This window comes from Diabrotica virgifera, chromosome 3 (assembly GCF_917563875.1).
Source record: "Diabrotica virgifera virgifera chromosome 3, PGI_DIABVI_V3a".
Lineage (NCBI taxonomy): Eukaryota > Metazoa > Arthropoda > Insecta > Coleoptera > Chrysomelidae > Diabrotica > Diabrotica virgifera.
Window position 1 is genome coordinate 243818690 of NC_065445.1, and position 17466 is coordinate 243836155.

General features: G+C 33.0%; 1 protein-coding gene across 2 annotated transcripts in view; it reads right to left on the reverse strand.

Moving 5' to 3' along the window:
• Window positions 1-4895: 4895 nt before the first annotated feature.
• Window positions 4896-17466, reverse strand: part of LOC114328265 (copper-transporting ATPase 1) — a 204074-nt gene continuing 191503 nt past the window's right edge. For both annotated transcript variants that reach the window (XM_028277071.2, XM_028277070.2), the window contains one exon: window positions 4896-5130. In XM_028277071.2, the coding sequence (XP_028132872.1) occupies window positions 5119-5130 (12 nt within the window). In that variant the 3' untranslated portion in view covers window positions 4896-5118. The remainder of the gene's footprint in view (window positions 5131-17466) is intronic.

Sequence of the window (17466 nt, forward strand, 5' to 3'; positions counted from 1 at the left end):
GAATAAAACACACACAAACACATTGAAAAATGCCACAAATATTTTCTGAACAATAATTGTCGGAAAATTTTTTAACTAAATACGTATTTTCTGAAAAAAAATTATATAATAAATATACTTATAATCATAAAATGTATAAAAAAATAAAAAAACAAAAGTTTCTATTGGGGTTCGAACCTGCTTATCAGCGCAGTTAGTATTGAAATTAATTCATCTTAAACTTTTACCCACGGAGACCATGCGTCATCATGTGCGAAGATCAACTAACTAAACGGATTAAACTTTTGACAGTTCTGAATTTAATCAAAATATTTTGATTTTGAATTGAAATAATTTAGAATTGAAATTGAAACATATTAGAATACAACAAAACATAGAGTGAGAAAACAATATATTAGGTGAATATTGATAGAAATTTTGATGGTAATCAAATTATGTAAATCAAAGCATTACATACTATTTTGGTAGGTTATTTTTAAATTTTCCAAATAGGTAGGTACCTATGAAATTTTTTATTAGGATACTGAAACATTTACAATTATTATTACGTACCTGTCGTTTTTAAAAACTATTTAAAAAGTCACTACAATTATAAACTTTTTTCTCTGCCATCACTACAATTATAAACTTTTTTCTCTCTCATCACAACAATAAAAACTAATATACACAACATTAATTTGTTTATCCAAAATCTCCATATTGATTGTTGACAGATGATTTTAACACCCAATCAGATCCCGTATAACGTTTATACCATACTGTCGGTGTGCGCATGCGCCCAGTAAAATCAAAATTTACCCTCGTGCCTAAAGAAGTATAACTTCAAAAACTGATATACAGGGTGTCCCAAAAGTAGTGGAACGGTCGAATATTTCGCGAACTAAACATCATTTTGATGAAATTTTTCACTTTAGAGCGATATACATACAAGGATAATATTGGTCAATCTCAACTTTCTCCAATAGATTTACTTAATACAATCAAACATCTCAAATTGGAATCATTATTTCCTAACGTCGTAATTGCGTTGAGGGAGTAGGTGCAAAATCTTGGTCCAATGCTATTTAAATGCATTCATTTTTTTTTTCGAATCCTGAGAAAACTAATAAGTATTTTTGAAAAATTTAAACGCAGAATGAAAGATTACATTATTACCGAGGGCCGAAAGTCCTTTAGAATAAACAAAAAGTTTCTTTTGAATGAAATATTTAAAATTAAAAATCATACTAAATTTTATCTTTCTTTTTTCACCCCTGTAACTTATTCAAATAAACATTATAGAAGTTTTCAGGGACTTTCGGCACTTATTAATCATTCTGCGTTTAAATTTTTCAAAAATACTTATTAGTTTTCTCAGGATTCGAAAAAAAAATGAATGCATGTAAATAGCATTGGACCAAGATTTTATGACATGATTGGGCCAACTTAAGAATATTTTGACCAACCTATGACAGCTGAAAAGGAAAGATCCTTTAGTTGTCTTTCTCCCATAAAAAATGAGATATGAGATCTACAATCAAACAGGATCGGTTAATTTTTTTCTAGCAACTTCGTGCAATGAGAATGGCTTGATAAAATCATGCGATTTTTCGAAAATTATAGACATCTTTGCCAATCAGAAAACTCAGAAGGCACCTCTATTACAAACATTTTCACTATTATTATTTTATCACATTTCTATAATTTTATGATCACATTTCTATAAGAATTGAACAATTTTTTTCGCTCTTCGCTTTTTGCCGGGGGCCCGCTTTTTACTTTTTATCGGGGCCCGCTTATCCCTCTCGGAGGCCCTGCGAAAATAGTATCTATAGAAAGTGATGTGCAGGAGTGTAGAAATAGAGAAACCCGAAAGAGGATGCGGCCCCATAAAGAAAGCGGTACAGAAGTGGAACGTTGGAAAGAAGAAAGAAGGCAAAAATATATTTTAAAGTTATAAATTTTATTTAAACAATAAACGTCTTTATTTTTATTTTAACTTTAACAAATTCTCTGCTTTAATCTACAGCCAAGATTACGTTGAAATAATTATGTTGAAAGAATTTTGTTGAAAAGAAACTAATAACCAAATGGTCTAAAGAATTAAATGAAATTTATTGGAAGAAAAACGAGGCTTTAATTTTAAAAATAAAAGTAGACTCCATCTATTACTTTAATAATTCCTGTTATATAAAAATCCGTGTAATAATCCTTGCCTACCGATTTCGGTTCCAATTAAATGCCATATAAGATTTATGATCCCTTATTTATAAAATTAATGACAGCTTTTCATCTTCACATTTACTAAATTATTTTAATTTCGTATCAGTCTACCTGCAACCTGTAACCTGTTATAAATAAAGGATTTACCTATGATTTATTACTTATTATGAGGCTATACTTTTTTTTAAAAGTATTTTGATGTGCTATAGATATACACCGACCAAATTCCAAAGAAAATATAACTTACATATTGCATAATTAAGCGCTTCCTATTTTTAAAGGACACCGCACACACCTTATGGAAAATTTAATGTCACTCAAATACAACAAAATTTACATGAATAGATTCATCTCCAAATTACGATCATTTCATATAATTGAGCCAACTCCGAATTTTGATTAATAATGGCGTAAATTGCAATTAAAGTTTATGGAAATCACATTTTGCAAATCTTGCAAACACGTAGTCCAGCAGAGCTGATGGTTTTTATACTGCTATGATTTGTTTTTTAATCAAGAGTGATTCAAATTTACCGCGCTGTATTGCTTGGTTGTAATTGGTCCAACTGCAGGCAAGTTTACTCCACTCATAGAGTTATATATTAGCATAGATAGAGTGTCATTCAGAGCGAAGTGACGACACCATCTTTTTTATTTGGATTAGTGCTGTTTCACTCTTACGCATAGTAAAGCTGCTACAGTTGTCCTCCTCTTCCGTGCCTATTTTCACACTGAATGTCATCATGTATTTTCGATACAATGTGTTAGAAAGAGACGCAGCAGACCAGTCCATGAGATCTTGTCGTCAGGAAGCGCAGAAGGTAGGCTCCCTCTATGTTAATATATACCTCTATGACTCCACTGTTATAAAATTTTGACACTATGCTAATGACATTTATCCAATTTTGACGCTAGTGACATTTCATAGGTTAATTAAGTTATATCCATAGAGGTATATATTAATATAGAGTGAGCCTTCACTCCGCGCGTCCTGACGACAAGATCTCTTCGACTGGTTTGCGCTATCTCTTTCTAGCACATTGTACCGAGAAACTAAGATGACATTAAGGTGTGAATATAGGCAAGGAAGGGGAGGACAGCTGTCGCAGCTTTATTATGCGTTAAGAGTGAAACAGCACTAATCCAAAGAAAAAAGATGGTCTCGTCACTTCGCTTTGAATGGCACTCTCTCTATGTCAATATATACCTCTATGGTTATATCAGCGATTTTTGTGTTTTCTGCATAGACTTATACATTATCATAGACAGAGTGTCATTCAGAACGAAGTGACGACACCATCTTTTTTATTTGGATTAGTGCTGTTTCACTCTTACGCATAGTGAAGCTGCTACAGTTGTCCTCCCCTTCCGTGCCTATACTCACACTTAATGTCATTTTAGTTTCTCGATACAATGTGCTAGAAAGAGATACCGCAAACCAGTGCATGAGATCGAGATCTTGTCGTCAGGAAGCGCGGAAGGTAGGCTCACTCTATGTTAATATATACCTCTATGGTTTTCTGTGTTATTCCTTTAATTTTTAGATGTTAATCTGCTTTTATATAAAAAGCAGTTGTTTTTGGAACTCTTTAGCGACGTATTACCGTTGAGGGCCGACTAGATCAACCAAAAAAGAAGATGTACATATTTGGTTATTATTCTAGTGACTTTCTTGGATGTGTATCTGATTTTTTAGTTTACTTTTAGTAATTTTGAATATTTTTTCGAGATATTTGGCACACGTATTCGTAATATAATAAAGAATGGCGGTACAGAGCCCAATTTGAAAAATATATTAATATGTGGAAACTACTCTGTAATTAAATACAATATTAAAAAACGAGCCTGTACCGCCATTAAGAACAACAAAAAAATACACTTTCTTCAAATAAACTTTTTTATCCGATGCCTAGATTTTGTGTCATTTTGGAACTACTAAAATTTTTTATTTAATTAGTAGTTCCAAAATGACAGAAAATCTAGGCGTCAGATAAAAAAGTTTATTTGAAGAAAGTGTATTTTTTAATTCTTCTTAATGGCGGTACAGGCTCGTTTTTTTATATTGTACTTATTTAGCCCAATAAATGACCGTTTTGGAGTGTAATTTCCAGCTAATTCGGAGTTGCCCCTGAAAATTACACGGTATCGCCGAATTTCTCGTTCATTTACTGGGCTAATTATATGTATATCATAGATCTTTGTTCACGGTTATTATTGAATGTGTGTCTTTGTGGTAAAAAATGTGTTTATTATGTTTCGTTACTTGTGCTGAAGTTTATCATCAGTTCTCCATTTTTGTTTTGAACATTCTCGTTATGTTTTTTGCTTGCTTCTAAATATTACTGGGTATTAATCGAGCGTTAAAATCTCCCAGTTTGTAATCGTTCATAAAATGGTTGCCTTATAATTTAAGGCTTGTTTTCCAGATTGTATACTACGTTGATGTACAGGTCTTTCATCTCCATTCTTATCTTTGTTGTTAATCCTGTTAGATACATATTGCCACTCTTTTGATCTTATTTTGGTATCTTTAGTGTATTAGCGAGCCCTTGTTTGACCCTGTAGCCCTTTAGCTATTTAGTACGAAATATTTTCAATTATTTTCTTAGTGGTTATATGTGTGTTATTTTATAATATAGAAAAACTGTTAGGCATAAATTTCTACAAAGGATGTTTTTAATTAAAACCTCAGATTGAATTAGTATTTTTTAATAGATACATTTGAGCGTATAATAAAAAATACAATTACAAATAAAACGTCATAAAATAAACATATATAATAAAACAAAAATATAAATATTAGATCGAAGATTTAAGTCTTAAATAAGAATCCTGTCAATATTCAGTCATTTCTTAAATACGATAATCGGCTCGTCATGATCATTGCTCAGAAGTAATTGGCGGACACTTCTGTTTTTATCCAAGAACCTGGAAAATAAAAAAAGATATTAGATTTAGATCCTTATTTGGATATTCGGTCCATAGGAATATATTTTGGGTCAGAAAAGCTTTTGTACTCGAAACAGAAAAGCGTCAGAAACGTGTTTTAAAAGTGTTTTGCAGTCATTTTCAAACCTTACTATAGTCTGTTTTTAAACCAAGAGGAGTAATTAAAATTTCGCGCGCCGTAAAGCTTGTTTGTAATTGGTCCAACCTCAGGTAAGTTTACTCCACTGTTTCAAATTTTGACACTAATGACATTTATAACATTTTGACACTATTGGCATTTCATAGGTTAATAAGTTATATCATCTTTTTTTTATTTTCTGCGTTATTCCTTTAATTTTCAGATTTGCAGTCTGCATTTATATAAAAAAAACAGTAGTTTTTAGAACTCTTTAGCGACGTATTAGTATATTATAATATTTATGGATTACCGTCAAATGCCGATATGATCAATCAAAAAAGAAGATCGTGTTTGGTGATATTTCTAGTGACTTGCTTGGGTGTGAAACAGTCTTTTTAGTTTACTCCTTTTGGTTTAAAAACAAAGCTTAATACTTTTGGTTGGCTTTTAAACGTTTGTTAACAGTCTTTCACTGTTTTTCGTCACTTTCTGTTGGTGATGAGTTAGAATGTGTTGGTTGCAATTGTTTAAGGATTAAGGGTTAAAGTGCGCTCTCAAACAGGTGTCTAGATTAACTACTGCCAACATGAACTCTATTATGACTGCAAAAACATAGCTAAATTCTCTATTGCTTGTTTTTTAACCAAGAGGAGTGATGCAAATTTACCGCGCCGTAATGCTTGTTTCTAATTGGTCCAACCGCTGGCAAGTTTACTCCACCGTTATTAAATTTTGACACTAATGACATTTATGAAATTTTGGCACTTCTGTCATTTTATAGGTTAATTAAGTATATCGGCGATTTTTTGTGTTTTCTGCATTATTCCTTTAATTTTTAGATTTTTAGTCTACTTTTATATAAAAACAGTTGTTTTTAGAACTCTTTAGCGATGTGTTAGTACAATATAATATGTATGGATTATCATCGAAAGGTGATATGATCAAAGAAAAAAAAAGATGAATTTGGTGACTTTTCTAGTAACTTTCTTGGGTGTGAATCTGTCTTTTTAGTTTACTCCTGTTGGTTAAAACATCAACAGTGTATTATAATTAATTGTATTGTGTAACAAGTCAGAGGCGTAATTTTTTCTTTTTATGATTTACAAATTATGACAATGGCACAATTCAACTAACAGCAAGAGAACCTAAACCTACCCCATCTATAATAAAAACCAAAATTGTTCAGGCCCTCAAAGAAACCAAAACGGATAAAGCAGCAGGACCAAACAGAATTTATATAGAAATATAGAAATTACTAAACTTATAATTACAAATAATATAGGCATACCTATTATAGTTAGTCCAGAAAGCCACTGCGCATCCGCTAGGAAAAATATTCCAATTCGGATTTTTTGCACAATATTACTCAAAAAGGACCCCTTTTAACAAATTTGTATGTTTCCAGAACCAAAAGTTGGTCAAAAATTTTTTAAACGTTTTTTTTTTGTTTTTTTCCTAAGTTTATTTTCTTTGCATGGAACAAAATTTCTTTAGGTTTTTTGGATCATTCCAAACAGAAAAGGTCTTTGGTGACTTTTCTCTAAAGTTGATAGTTTTTGACATATAAGCGATTAAAAATTGAAAAATTGCGAAATAGGCCATTGTTAACCCTCAAAAACTATGTAAAAAACTAAACATTTGAATGTTGCCAAGGTAGGTAGATATTCTTTAAACATCGATTGATGAAATCCCGAAGAGTTTTTTGCAATACAATATCAAAAACCCCTTTGTTTTTTAATCGATAATCAAGCGTGCGCGACACTATTTTCCACCGTTGCATGTGTGTATACAGTATGGTGCAAATGAAAGGAATAAATTCGTTATTTCGTAAACCGGTGACTTTAAGGAAAAATCCCAAAACAGGTCGGTTTTTATTTTTAAGTTATGATATTGTGGCATATATAGTATACTAGTCACGTCATCCATCTGGGCGTGATGACGTAATCGATGATTTTTTAAATGAGAATACGGGTCGTGTGCTGGCTCATTTGAAAGGTTCTTCAATTCTCTATTCAGTAATAGAAACATGTACATAATCATTTATACAGGGTGTCCAAAAAATTTTTATTAAATTAAATCATTTGGCAAAATGACAAAAAAATTAAATTATTGGACACCCTGTATAAATAATTATGTAAATGTTAATATTACTGAATGGAGAACTGAAGAACCTTTCAAATGAGCTAGCAAACGACCCCTATTCTCATTTAAAAAAATCATCGATTACGTCATCACATCCCAGATGGATGACGTCACTAGTATACCATATATGTCACAATATTATAACTTAAAAATAAAAATCGACCTGTTTCGGGATTTTTCCTTAAAGTCGCCGGTTTACGAAATAACGAATTTATTCCTTTCATTTGCACCATACTGCATACACATGCAACGGTGGAAAACAGTGTCGCGCACGCTTGATTGAATTAAATTGAAATTAAAGGGTACTCCCCGTTAAGACAGCATGTCTTCACTCCCAGAATTCAACTATTGCGCTCAGCGCAATTTTAACCCACCACACTTCCTCCACCAACAAAAACGTAATTTTTTGTTTTTATTTGTTTTTTTGGGAGGGATGCAATCAATCTTAATATTTCAAAAAATTCACACGCATTGTTGAGGCTTTTACAAAACATGTCTATTTTTTAGGTCCGTAGGTCAAGTGTACATAACCTCAAAAAAAAAATTTTTTTGTGTACTTTATCAAGCACTATATTTCTATTTTTCAGATTTTTCCGTAATGCTTGCCACCTTTAAAAACTCAAAAAACTGTTTTTAGGGAGTTTTTGGGGGGTGTGACCGTGTTTCTCCTATTTTTGAATGTTCTAAATGACTCAGTTACTTTAATTTACATATAACCTATAAAAAACCTTAACGACGTTCTACACCTTCGGCAAAGAATTAAGGATTTGCATGAAATTTTAGTATGTTATAGTTTACTTCAAAAAACTAAGAGTTGATTTTTTTAAAATTGTTTTACCGTGCCGTTTAGTTACTATTAAGGGTCAAAGTTAAGTTTTAACATGGGCTCTTATGGCAAGTCTTAAAAAGTTAATAACTTTTGATCCATATTTACAATTTTTAATTATTTGTGCTTAAATTAAAGGTTTTTTTTTGTAAGGAATAACATATTAAAAAATGGGGATTGTTTACCGTACCATCTATTTTTAACTTATTTATTATAATTAATTCCGTAATTTATTCCGTAATTTCCGTAATTTATTATAATTTATTTTTATAAGTATTCAATACTGAAACATATGATTTGAGTATTCGCGGTGTGCAAGTACTTGGAAGGGAAACGAGAAACGACTGTGCGCGAGTCGCGGAGAAATATTGCAACTATCTTAAATAATTCATATTGTCAATTGAAATTGTCAAATTGACGTATATTTTATACCTTCTGTCATTGAAGCAGAAAAATTATATATTGCTCCACAATATTGATATGATATGCAATTATTATATAAAGGTAAATTTAATTAATTGTATTTTGCTTGCAGTACTGCATTTTAATAACTAATTTTATTTACTACATACAATTGTTTACGTTTGCATAACATAACCTGCATCTTATTTTTTCTTCTTATTATTTTTTTGGACTATGGCCTTGACAATTATCCAATAACCAGGACTAATATAATTGGCCAATATAATTAAAAGTGCGAATAAAAGTACAGAGCGTAGAAATAGGGGTCGCTTTGCCGAACTTGCACGGTCCCAATTCTGCTATAAATGCATTGTTACCAACTTTCGCTTGCATATAAGTTTCCCCCCCTTTCCTCTGAGAGGCATACCCCGCAACGAAGGTGTAGAACGTCGTTAATTTAATCTATTTCGAAGTCCATAAAATAGGGGAAAGTAACTCGTTTGCACAAATAAGAATACGAGGGAAAATATCAAATGCTAAATTCTGGACTAGACAGAAAGATTGGTTGTCTCCATTGTTATTTAACCTGGCCTTAGAATATGTCATGCGAAAAATTTATCCAAAAATCAAACCAGATATGGCTGCTAGAGGAGCAAAAATCCTACTTGCCTTTGACGATGATGTAGGTGCAGTAGCACAATCAACATTAAAGGTTAAAGATATTTTCTCGAGCTTTGAAGAAGCTACATTAAATATACGTCTAAAAATAAATGAAGATAAAACAAAATACATGGTCGTCTCAAAACAAGAACGACGGCGAATAAAACAAAATATGACTATAAACGATCATAACTTCGAAGTGATTAAAGAATTTAAATATCTAGGAGCAACAATCACCAATGACAACAAAATGCATCGAGAAGTTGAAACGCTAATAATGGCGGAAGGCACAGCTTTCTTTGCAATGCAACATCTAATGAAGTCAAAACTTCTCTCACGATGTGCAAAAATCCAGATATGTATGCCCCTAATACGACCAGCAGTCGCGCATGGAAGCAAAACTTGGACGCTAACAAAAAGAGAAGTAAATAAATTGCTCGAGTGGGAACGTAAAATCCTTCATATATGGCCCTTGCAGAGACAGCGTGATAAACGAATGAAGGCGCAGATACAATAACGAGTTAGAGTTTCTCTTCGGAAAGGAAAATCTAGTCAGATATATAAACACCAATGTACTAAGATGGACTGTAGATGGCCTAGAAGAAGGTGGAAAGATGCAGTCAGAGAAGATCTGAAGAAAATGGTTTTGAGATAAAGAAGGTGGAAAGATGCAGTCAGAGAAGATCTGAAGAAAATGGTTTTGAGATAGAGTGAAATAGTGGCACAGGAAAAATTACTCATCGGTCCAGCGGAAGCTCCGTAAAAACCCAAACCCACATATTAGAGAGAATTACTTATAACCAGTAAAACCTTCTTTTGACAACAAAAATAATTTTTGACTTTATACAAAACAATTTTTGTAATATTTGGGGCGGCTGGCAGCAACACAAGATCGTTTGTGATGCATACGTAGTTTTTACAAATTTTAAATGGACTCTTTTATTATTTAGCTTAATGACTTAAGGAGAATTGAGATTTCCAGCAAGAGATTAAATTAAAATATCAACTTTTGACTAACGCCTAGTCTTCTACGTTCGTTACCTACTGAAAGATACCAAACTATGTATATACAATAATTTGTACTCTGTCCGATTCCCAAATTATATTCCGTCCTATTCTGCCACAAGTCATCCCCGAGGTCTCTTTCACCTTACGGGCACCGGCCGACCAACTACTTACTTACTTTCCGTGTCCGGAACACCAACAACTTTAAATTCTGTATTTCCAATGGTTGGTCACATAGATGGCCCTGTCATTTGCTATAATTAAGTCTTCTTCTGTGCAGGTCTCTCTTATCTCTGTGCATGATAGTAGATGCCGGCTGGTCTGAACCGCGCCACAGTCGCAGGTATCATCCTCCTGGTATCCCCATTTTTTCAGGTTACTAGCACAACGTGAAACGCCGCCGGTTCTTAGTCTGTTTTGCACTTTCCAAGTAGGATACAGTAAATTGTGTCCAGGAGCCATTTCCTTGCCATACGTGTACCATGTTGCCATTTCCTGACGCTTGCCATAGGTGTATTCGGCGCGTCTCTGGCCCTTCGGGGATGGATCTTGATGTTTTCAGGAAGCTTTTCCGAGATCTTAGTCTGCTTGGCTGAGTTTGGTGGTCATATAAGGGGTGTCTTCGGTCCGTCTCCTGTTTTTTTCGTTCTACCTCTGACGTGACCTTCCTCCTGATAGGTGGTGGAGCAATTCCAACTATGGGGTATACCCCTTCGATAGGTGTCGGTTTAAGGCATTATACGAACCGTTTCATTTAGAGCCACGTCGACGTTATTTCCGTGAGCAGAGTTTGCCCATACTGGTGCTCCAAACTCCGCGGCCGAAAAACATAATGCTAAGGCAGAAGTGCGGAGAGTGTGTGGTTGTGCTCCCCATTTTGTATTAGTTAGCTTGCGGATGATATTATTTATGGCACTTACTTTCTTCTTGACATCTTGACAATGGTAACGGTAAGACAGAGTTCTATCCAGACGGACGCCAAGGTATTTTGGCGTCTCGTTGTGTTCCAGCCTCTGACCATGCCATTGCACCTCCAGCGGCCTTCGGGCATGCTTGTTTCTAAGGTGGAAAGCACATACCTGGGTTTTTGTGGGATTGGGTTCCAGATGGTTTTTATCGTAGTATAGAGCTAAGTTTCCCAGGGCATCTGTCAGTTTCACTTCGACTTCATTGAAAGGTTCTTCCCTGAGCTGCCGACCAACTAGCTTTAGCTCTTCCTCGCTTCCGATGTTTAGGATGTTGCCATTCCAGACATTGTTTTAGGAGCATCTAGCCATTCATTAAATTTATCTGTGCGTAATTTTCCTACGTATTTTCATTCTACATTTTTCGTGATTGTTCCTTTCTTTCTATTTCCATACGATTTATATTCTATCTCTTCTGGTTATCCATAGTGATCTTCTAATTGCGTCCATCTCCACTACTTCGACTTTTTTCTCTGTAAGTTTCCATGTTTCTGCACCATATAATAGACTGATCTTGATCATAAACTCACAAAAATGTTATATCTTCTTTTTTTAAATAGAGTATATAAGCAGGTATTGTTTACCGCGATATCCACTCTACGTACTTTACTCTTTCAACTTTTAAGAACTAGTGCAAAGTAGATTTTTAAAATGGTTGGAAAGACACAGCATCCCTGTCTAATTTATCTTTGATTATTGCAAAACTATTTTTACTCATGACTGCGACACCTCGAACTGTGTAAACCTGGTATATTATTTTCCAAATAATCTCTCCGCTTTTTCGACAATAACCAACATTATTTGTGATGTTATACAGTTCATAGTTACTTTTTCTTTATAATCTCTTTGTATCTACCTATTTTCATATATCTGTGGTCGTATAATCGTGTTCTAGATAATATAAAGAAGTTGGAAGCATTTGAGAGTTGTGGTGCTATAGAAGGATTTTGAAAATTCCATGAATCCAATGAATTACGAATGCAAAAGTGTTAAGAAGGCAAAAGGATTCGGGGTGATAAAGAACATCAAAACAAGGAAGCTGGAATATTTGGACCACATTACCAGAGGTGCGAAATATGAGAAGATTCATAATGCATTGTGATGCATTGAATTCATATAACATGGATATGAAAGGTTAATGATAGAGCAAATCCAAATAGAAAAAGTAAAGACATACAAATATCTGGGAACCTGGGTTGATGACAAAAATGACCAAAGCAAATAAATTAAAGTCCGAATTGAAACTGAAAGGCATTTATAAAAATGAAGACACTGCTTACAAACAAAGACCTTCAGTTGCCTCTCAGATTGAGGGCTCTACGATGCTACATATTTTCTATATTACTATACGGAATGGAAGCTTGGACATTGAAGAGACAACACCTAAGAAAAATAGACGCGGTCGAAATGTGGTGTTACAGAATATTGAAAATTCAGTGGGTTCAGAGGATTACCAATGTAAGTGCTACGACGTTTAAATAAGGAGTTAGAAATTATGAACAGTATAACAACTAGAAAACTGGAATATTTGGGTCACATTACCAGAGGAGAAAAATATGAGTTGCTGAGAATTATTATGCAAGGAAGGATCCAAGGAAGAAGACGCATCTCCTGGCTGAGGAACCTTAGAGAATGGTTTAACTGTAGTTCATTACAACTGTTCAGAGCAGCAGCCAACAAAGTGACCATAGCCATTATGATATCCAACCTCCGATAGGAGAGGGAACTTTAAGAAGAAGATAATGCAGGGTAAAATATCCATAGGTAGAAGAATTTCCCGGATGAGAAACTTAAGCGAGTGGTGTAGTTGCAGTTCAGTAGATCTTTTCAGCCAATAAGGTACGGATAGCTGTGATGATAGCCAACCTCCGATAGGAGAAGGAACTACAAGAAGAAGAATCATGTTCTCCTTTTGAACTGTAGTTTTCACTGCTCGCTCAATTCTGTTGTATTCCATCCTATTTTCATAAGTTTTAGTACTTAGCCATCTTGATAAAGCTTCTTTTTTGTTGGAACCAGATCTTCTACTTCGTCATTCCATCAGAGTTGGTTGCTTGGTTTTTTGTTTGTTGTTGTTTTGTTCTAGAGCACCTCTTTTGCACATTTGTGCTAGTCTTATAAATATTCGTTGAGAAATTGATTGAGCCTTGTCCCTGCACTACTTCGAAAAACTGAATATGTATTTGAAGAATAAAAACATCGAATTAATGTCTCATTGTCTATAGTTACACGATTTATCATCTACTGGCTTTTTGTGGTAAACAATAGATGCATGGACAGTAATTTTCATCACCTCAAGAAGCTTTCAAAGCCTTTCAAAACCATCTTTCTACGATATCAGCTTTAGAGTAAAGAAAATGTTTCCACAATTAGTTAAAACGTATGCAAAAATGTACAGATTTTAACGACGAATATTTTAAAAAACAACAAAACACTTTGTTTTGATTTTGTTGGGTTTTTTTTTATTTTTTGTAAAAACTTCAACCCTCGTATTTCTTAAGTTTGATAATCTGTGCTTATTTTAATTCGGTGTTACAGATACGTGTAATCTTTATTAATAGAGTAGAATCTCATTAATCCGTTACTATTACACAGGTTGCCGGATCATTGTAATTTTCGGTGTACTGAATAGGAAACTTGTACATTTTTTTATTACATAATAATGTTCAGTTTTGTTTAAAAATGAGATTTCCAAAATTTCACGTCTCAAAAACCCATAATAACTTAGAAGTACAAATTTAAAATCTTCTGTGTATTTAAACCATTTCAAACGACCCAAAAAACGCGCGAACACTTGTGACGTCACATCATTATATTTTATAATGACATTTTATCGTATGTCATTGTAATAATATAGATATATTCTTCTCCAGGATATTCTTCTTCGTCCTGGACCTCTTTTTCTATGCACTTTACCTTGAAGTATGGTCCGAAGTAGGTCATATCGTTGTTCATTGCGCATTATATGGCAGAGGTATTCCAGTTTGCGACGTTTTATGGTTACGACTAGTTCGCGCTCTTTACCCATTCTATGTAAAACTTCTTCGTTGGTAACTCTGTCTATCCAGGAAATCCTCAACATGCGTCTATAGCACCACATCTCAAATGCTTCGAGTCTCTTCAGCGATGATTCAGTTAAGGTCCATGACTCCACGTCATATAAAAGAACGGAGAATACGTAGATTTTAGTAAACGAACTTTTATTTCCAATTTTATATCGTGGCTGTTAAAGATTTTTTTCATTTTGACGAAAGCTGATCTTGCCTTCTCGATCCTGATCTTAATTACCGTCGATTGGTCCCACTGTTCATTTAAGTTTGCACCCAAATAACAAAAGTTGGCGATTTGTGTTATAGGTTGTTGGTTAACTAGTAATTGACCAGGTGGTATCCTATTTTTGCTTATAACCATGTATTTGGTTTTTTTGATGTTAAAATCAAGCCCAAACCTGCTACTTACTTCTGCCACCCTGGAGACAAGTGTCTGCAGACCTTCAAGACTGTCTGCAAAAATGACAGTATCATCAACGTATCTTATGTTGTTCAATCATTCTCCGTTTATAAGTATCCCTCGTCTTATGTCCGTTAGCGCTAGGTTCATAATGTGCTCTGAATATGTATTGAACAATAATGTGGACAATATACATCCCTGTCGCACACCTCTTTTTATCTTTATGTCGTCTGTTAACTGATCCCCTACTCTAACAGCTGCAGTTTGTTCGTAATAGATATACTCCAGGCTGTGGGTGAAAAATAGGTCGATTTCAGGATATAATTCAGGAATTTTTTAAACCTATCAGGTGTTGTAAAGGACGATGCCAGGAATAACTTCTACTAAAATGTAACCAAAAATATTGTGCGCTTTTTTTTTATATTGCGATTATCATTTGTTAAATTTGCAATTTTTAAAGATTTTTAATTTTGCAGCTTAGAATATTGACTTTAGCGAAAAACTTTTTAATAGAAAGTTGTAGTAAATTAAAAAACCTACAATTTAAGCTATGGTAAGTCTAATTTCGTTTATTGGTTATTGCAAAACAGCCTGCGAAAGGTCCAAAATGGGCGTTTATTACAATTGCATTATTTATTGTACAAATCATTTTTTATATTTTTTAAAGCTTTAAAATGAAGATCTTTCAATTCTAAACATAAAAAAAAGTTGTAAAGCCAGATTAACGAATTTGTTGCTTAGATATTATAAATTGTTTATCCCAAGAGGTCAAATGTCGAAGGCTATAACTTTTTGAAAAAAAAATCGTAGAGAGTTGGTGAAACATCCAATCTCCTTCTAAAGAGTTATGTTTTCATATACTGATGTAAATAAATGCGTAAAACATTTTTAAACCTCTAATTTTTGGGTTTGAAAATAAGGGGGCAAATTTCGTTATAAACATTTAGAGCTGAAGCGGCCCTGTACATCCTATGAGTTTTTAACTTACAGATTATTGTTGCTGAAGACAAAACGAAGATTTATAAAAAAAATAAAAAATTTCTACGACCAACTGAAGCCGAGATAATTGTTGGGTTTAAACATAAGGGGGCAAATTTCGTTATAAACATTTAGAGCTGAAGCGGCCCTGTACATCCTATGAGTTTCTAACATACAGATTAAAGTTGCTGAAGACGAAATGAAGAATTATAAAAAAATAAAAATTTTCTACAACCAACTGAAGCCGAGATAATTGTTTTGTTTTTCTTAAATCGTAGTGCCTTTATTTATAATAATTAAGAAATTATTTTACAGTCATTGACTAAATAAAGACTTATATTATCTTAAAATAAAATTTATTATAAAATATAATTACATTTAATTATTAAAAATTATTTTTAAAATCGGTGCTTTTGCGAGCGGCCGAATTTTGCAAATCGCCCGGCTCGCTTCAAATCCGCGCGCTCGGAAAATTTTTACCTAACTTGTATTAAATTTTGACAGAAAACAATTTAATAATATTACCATTATAATATACAGTCTGTTTACCACTGTATTTGTTTTTCTTGATAAACTTTTATATGTGAAATCTCATTTCTGAAGAAATAATATTACAAAAATGATACAATATAATAATATATGAAATATATAACTATATTTTTAATTTTTTCATTGTTATATAAATAATATAATAATAATAATGTTACTTCTTATTATACAATATAAAACTTTTTTAGAATATTATACAATATAAAATTTTTCTTCTTGTAGTGACGATCCGTTTTGGATGTTCGCCAACATCCAAATCGGGTAGTCACTACAAGAAGAAAAGTTTTATATTGTATAATAAGAAGTAACGTTATTATTATTATATTTATATAACAATGAGAAAATTAAAGATTTAGTTATATATTTCATATATATGTATCATTTTTGTAATATTATTTCTTCAAAAATGAGATTTCACATATAAAAGTTTATCAAGAAAAACAAATACAGTGGTAAACAGACTGTATATTATAATGGCAATATTAGGTTTGTTCTAGCAAACAGTCAAACTAGTCAGAAACCGTCAGCAAACAGTTGGTCAGTGAGAGAACATAATACAGTCACCAGTGTGCTATCCCCTCTACTCGCGCTGGTCGACTATTCGCTGATAGTTTCAAACCGTTTGAAACTGATGCTAGGACAAACCTATTATTAAATTGTTTTCTGTCAAAATTTAATACAAGTTACGTAAAAATTTTCCGAACGCGCGGATTTGAAGCGAGCCGGGCGATTTGCAAAATTCGGCCGCTCGCAAAAGCACCGATTTTAAAAATAATTTTTAATAATTAAATGTAATTATATTTTATAATAATTTTTATTTTAAGATAATATAAGTCTTTCTTTAGTCAATGACTGTAAAATAATTTCTTAATGGTTATAAAGGCACTACGATTTAAGAAAAAAAAAACAATTATCTCGGCTTCAGTTGGTTGTAGAAAATTTTTATTTTTTTATAAATCTTCGTTTCGTCTTCAGCAACTTAAATCTGTAAGTTAGAAACTCATAGGATGTACAAGGCCGCTTCAGCTCTAAATGTTTATAACGAAATTTTCCCCCTTATTTTCAAACCCAAAAATTATCTCGGCTTCAGTTGGTCGTAGAAATTTTTGATTTTTTTATAAATCTTCGTTTCGTCTTCAGCAACAATAATCTAAATGTTTTACGCATTTATTTACATCAGAATATGAAAATAAAACTCTTTAGAAGGAGATTGGATGTTT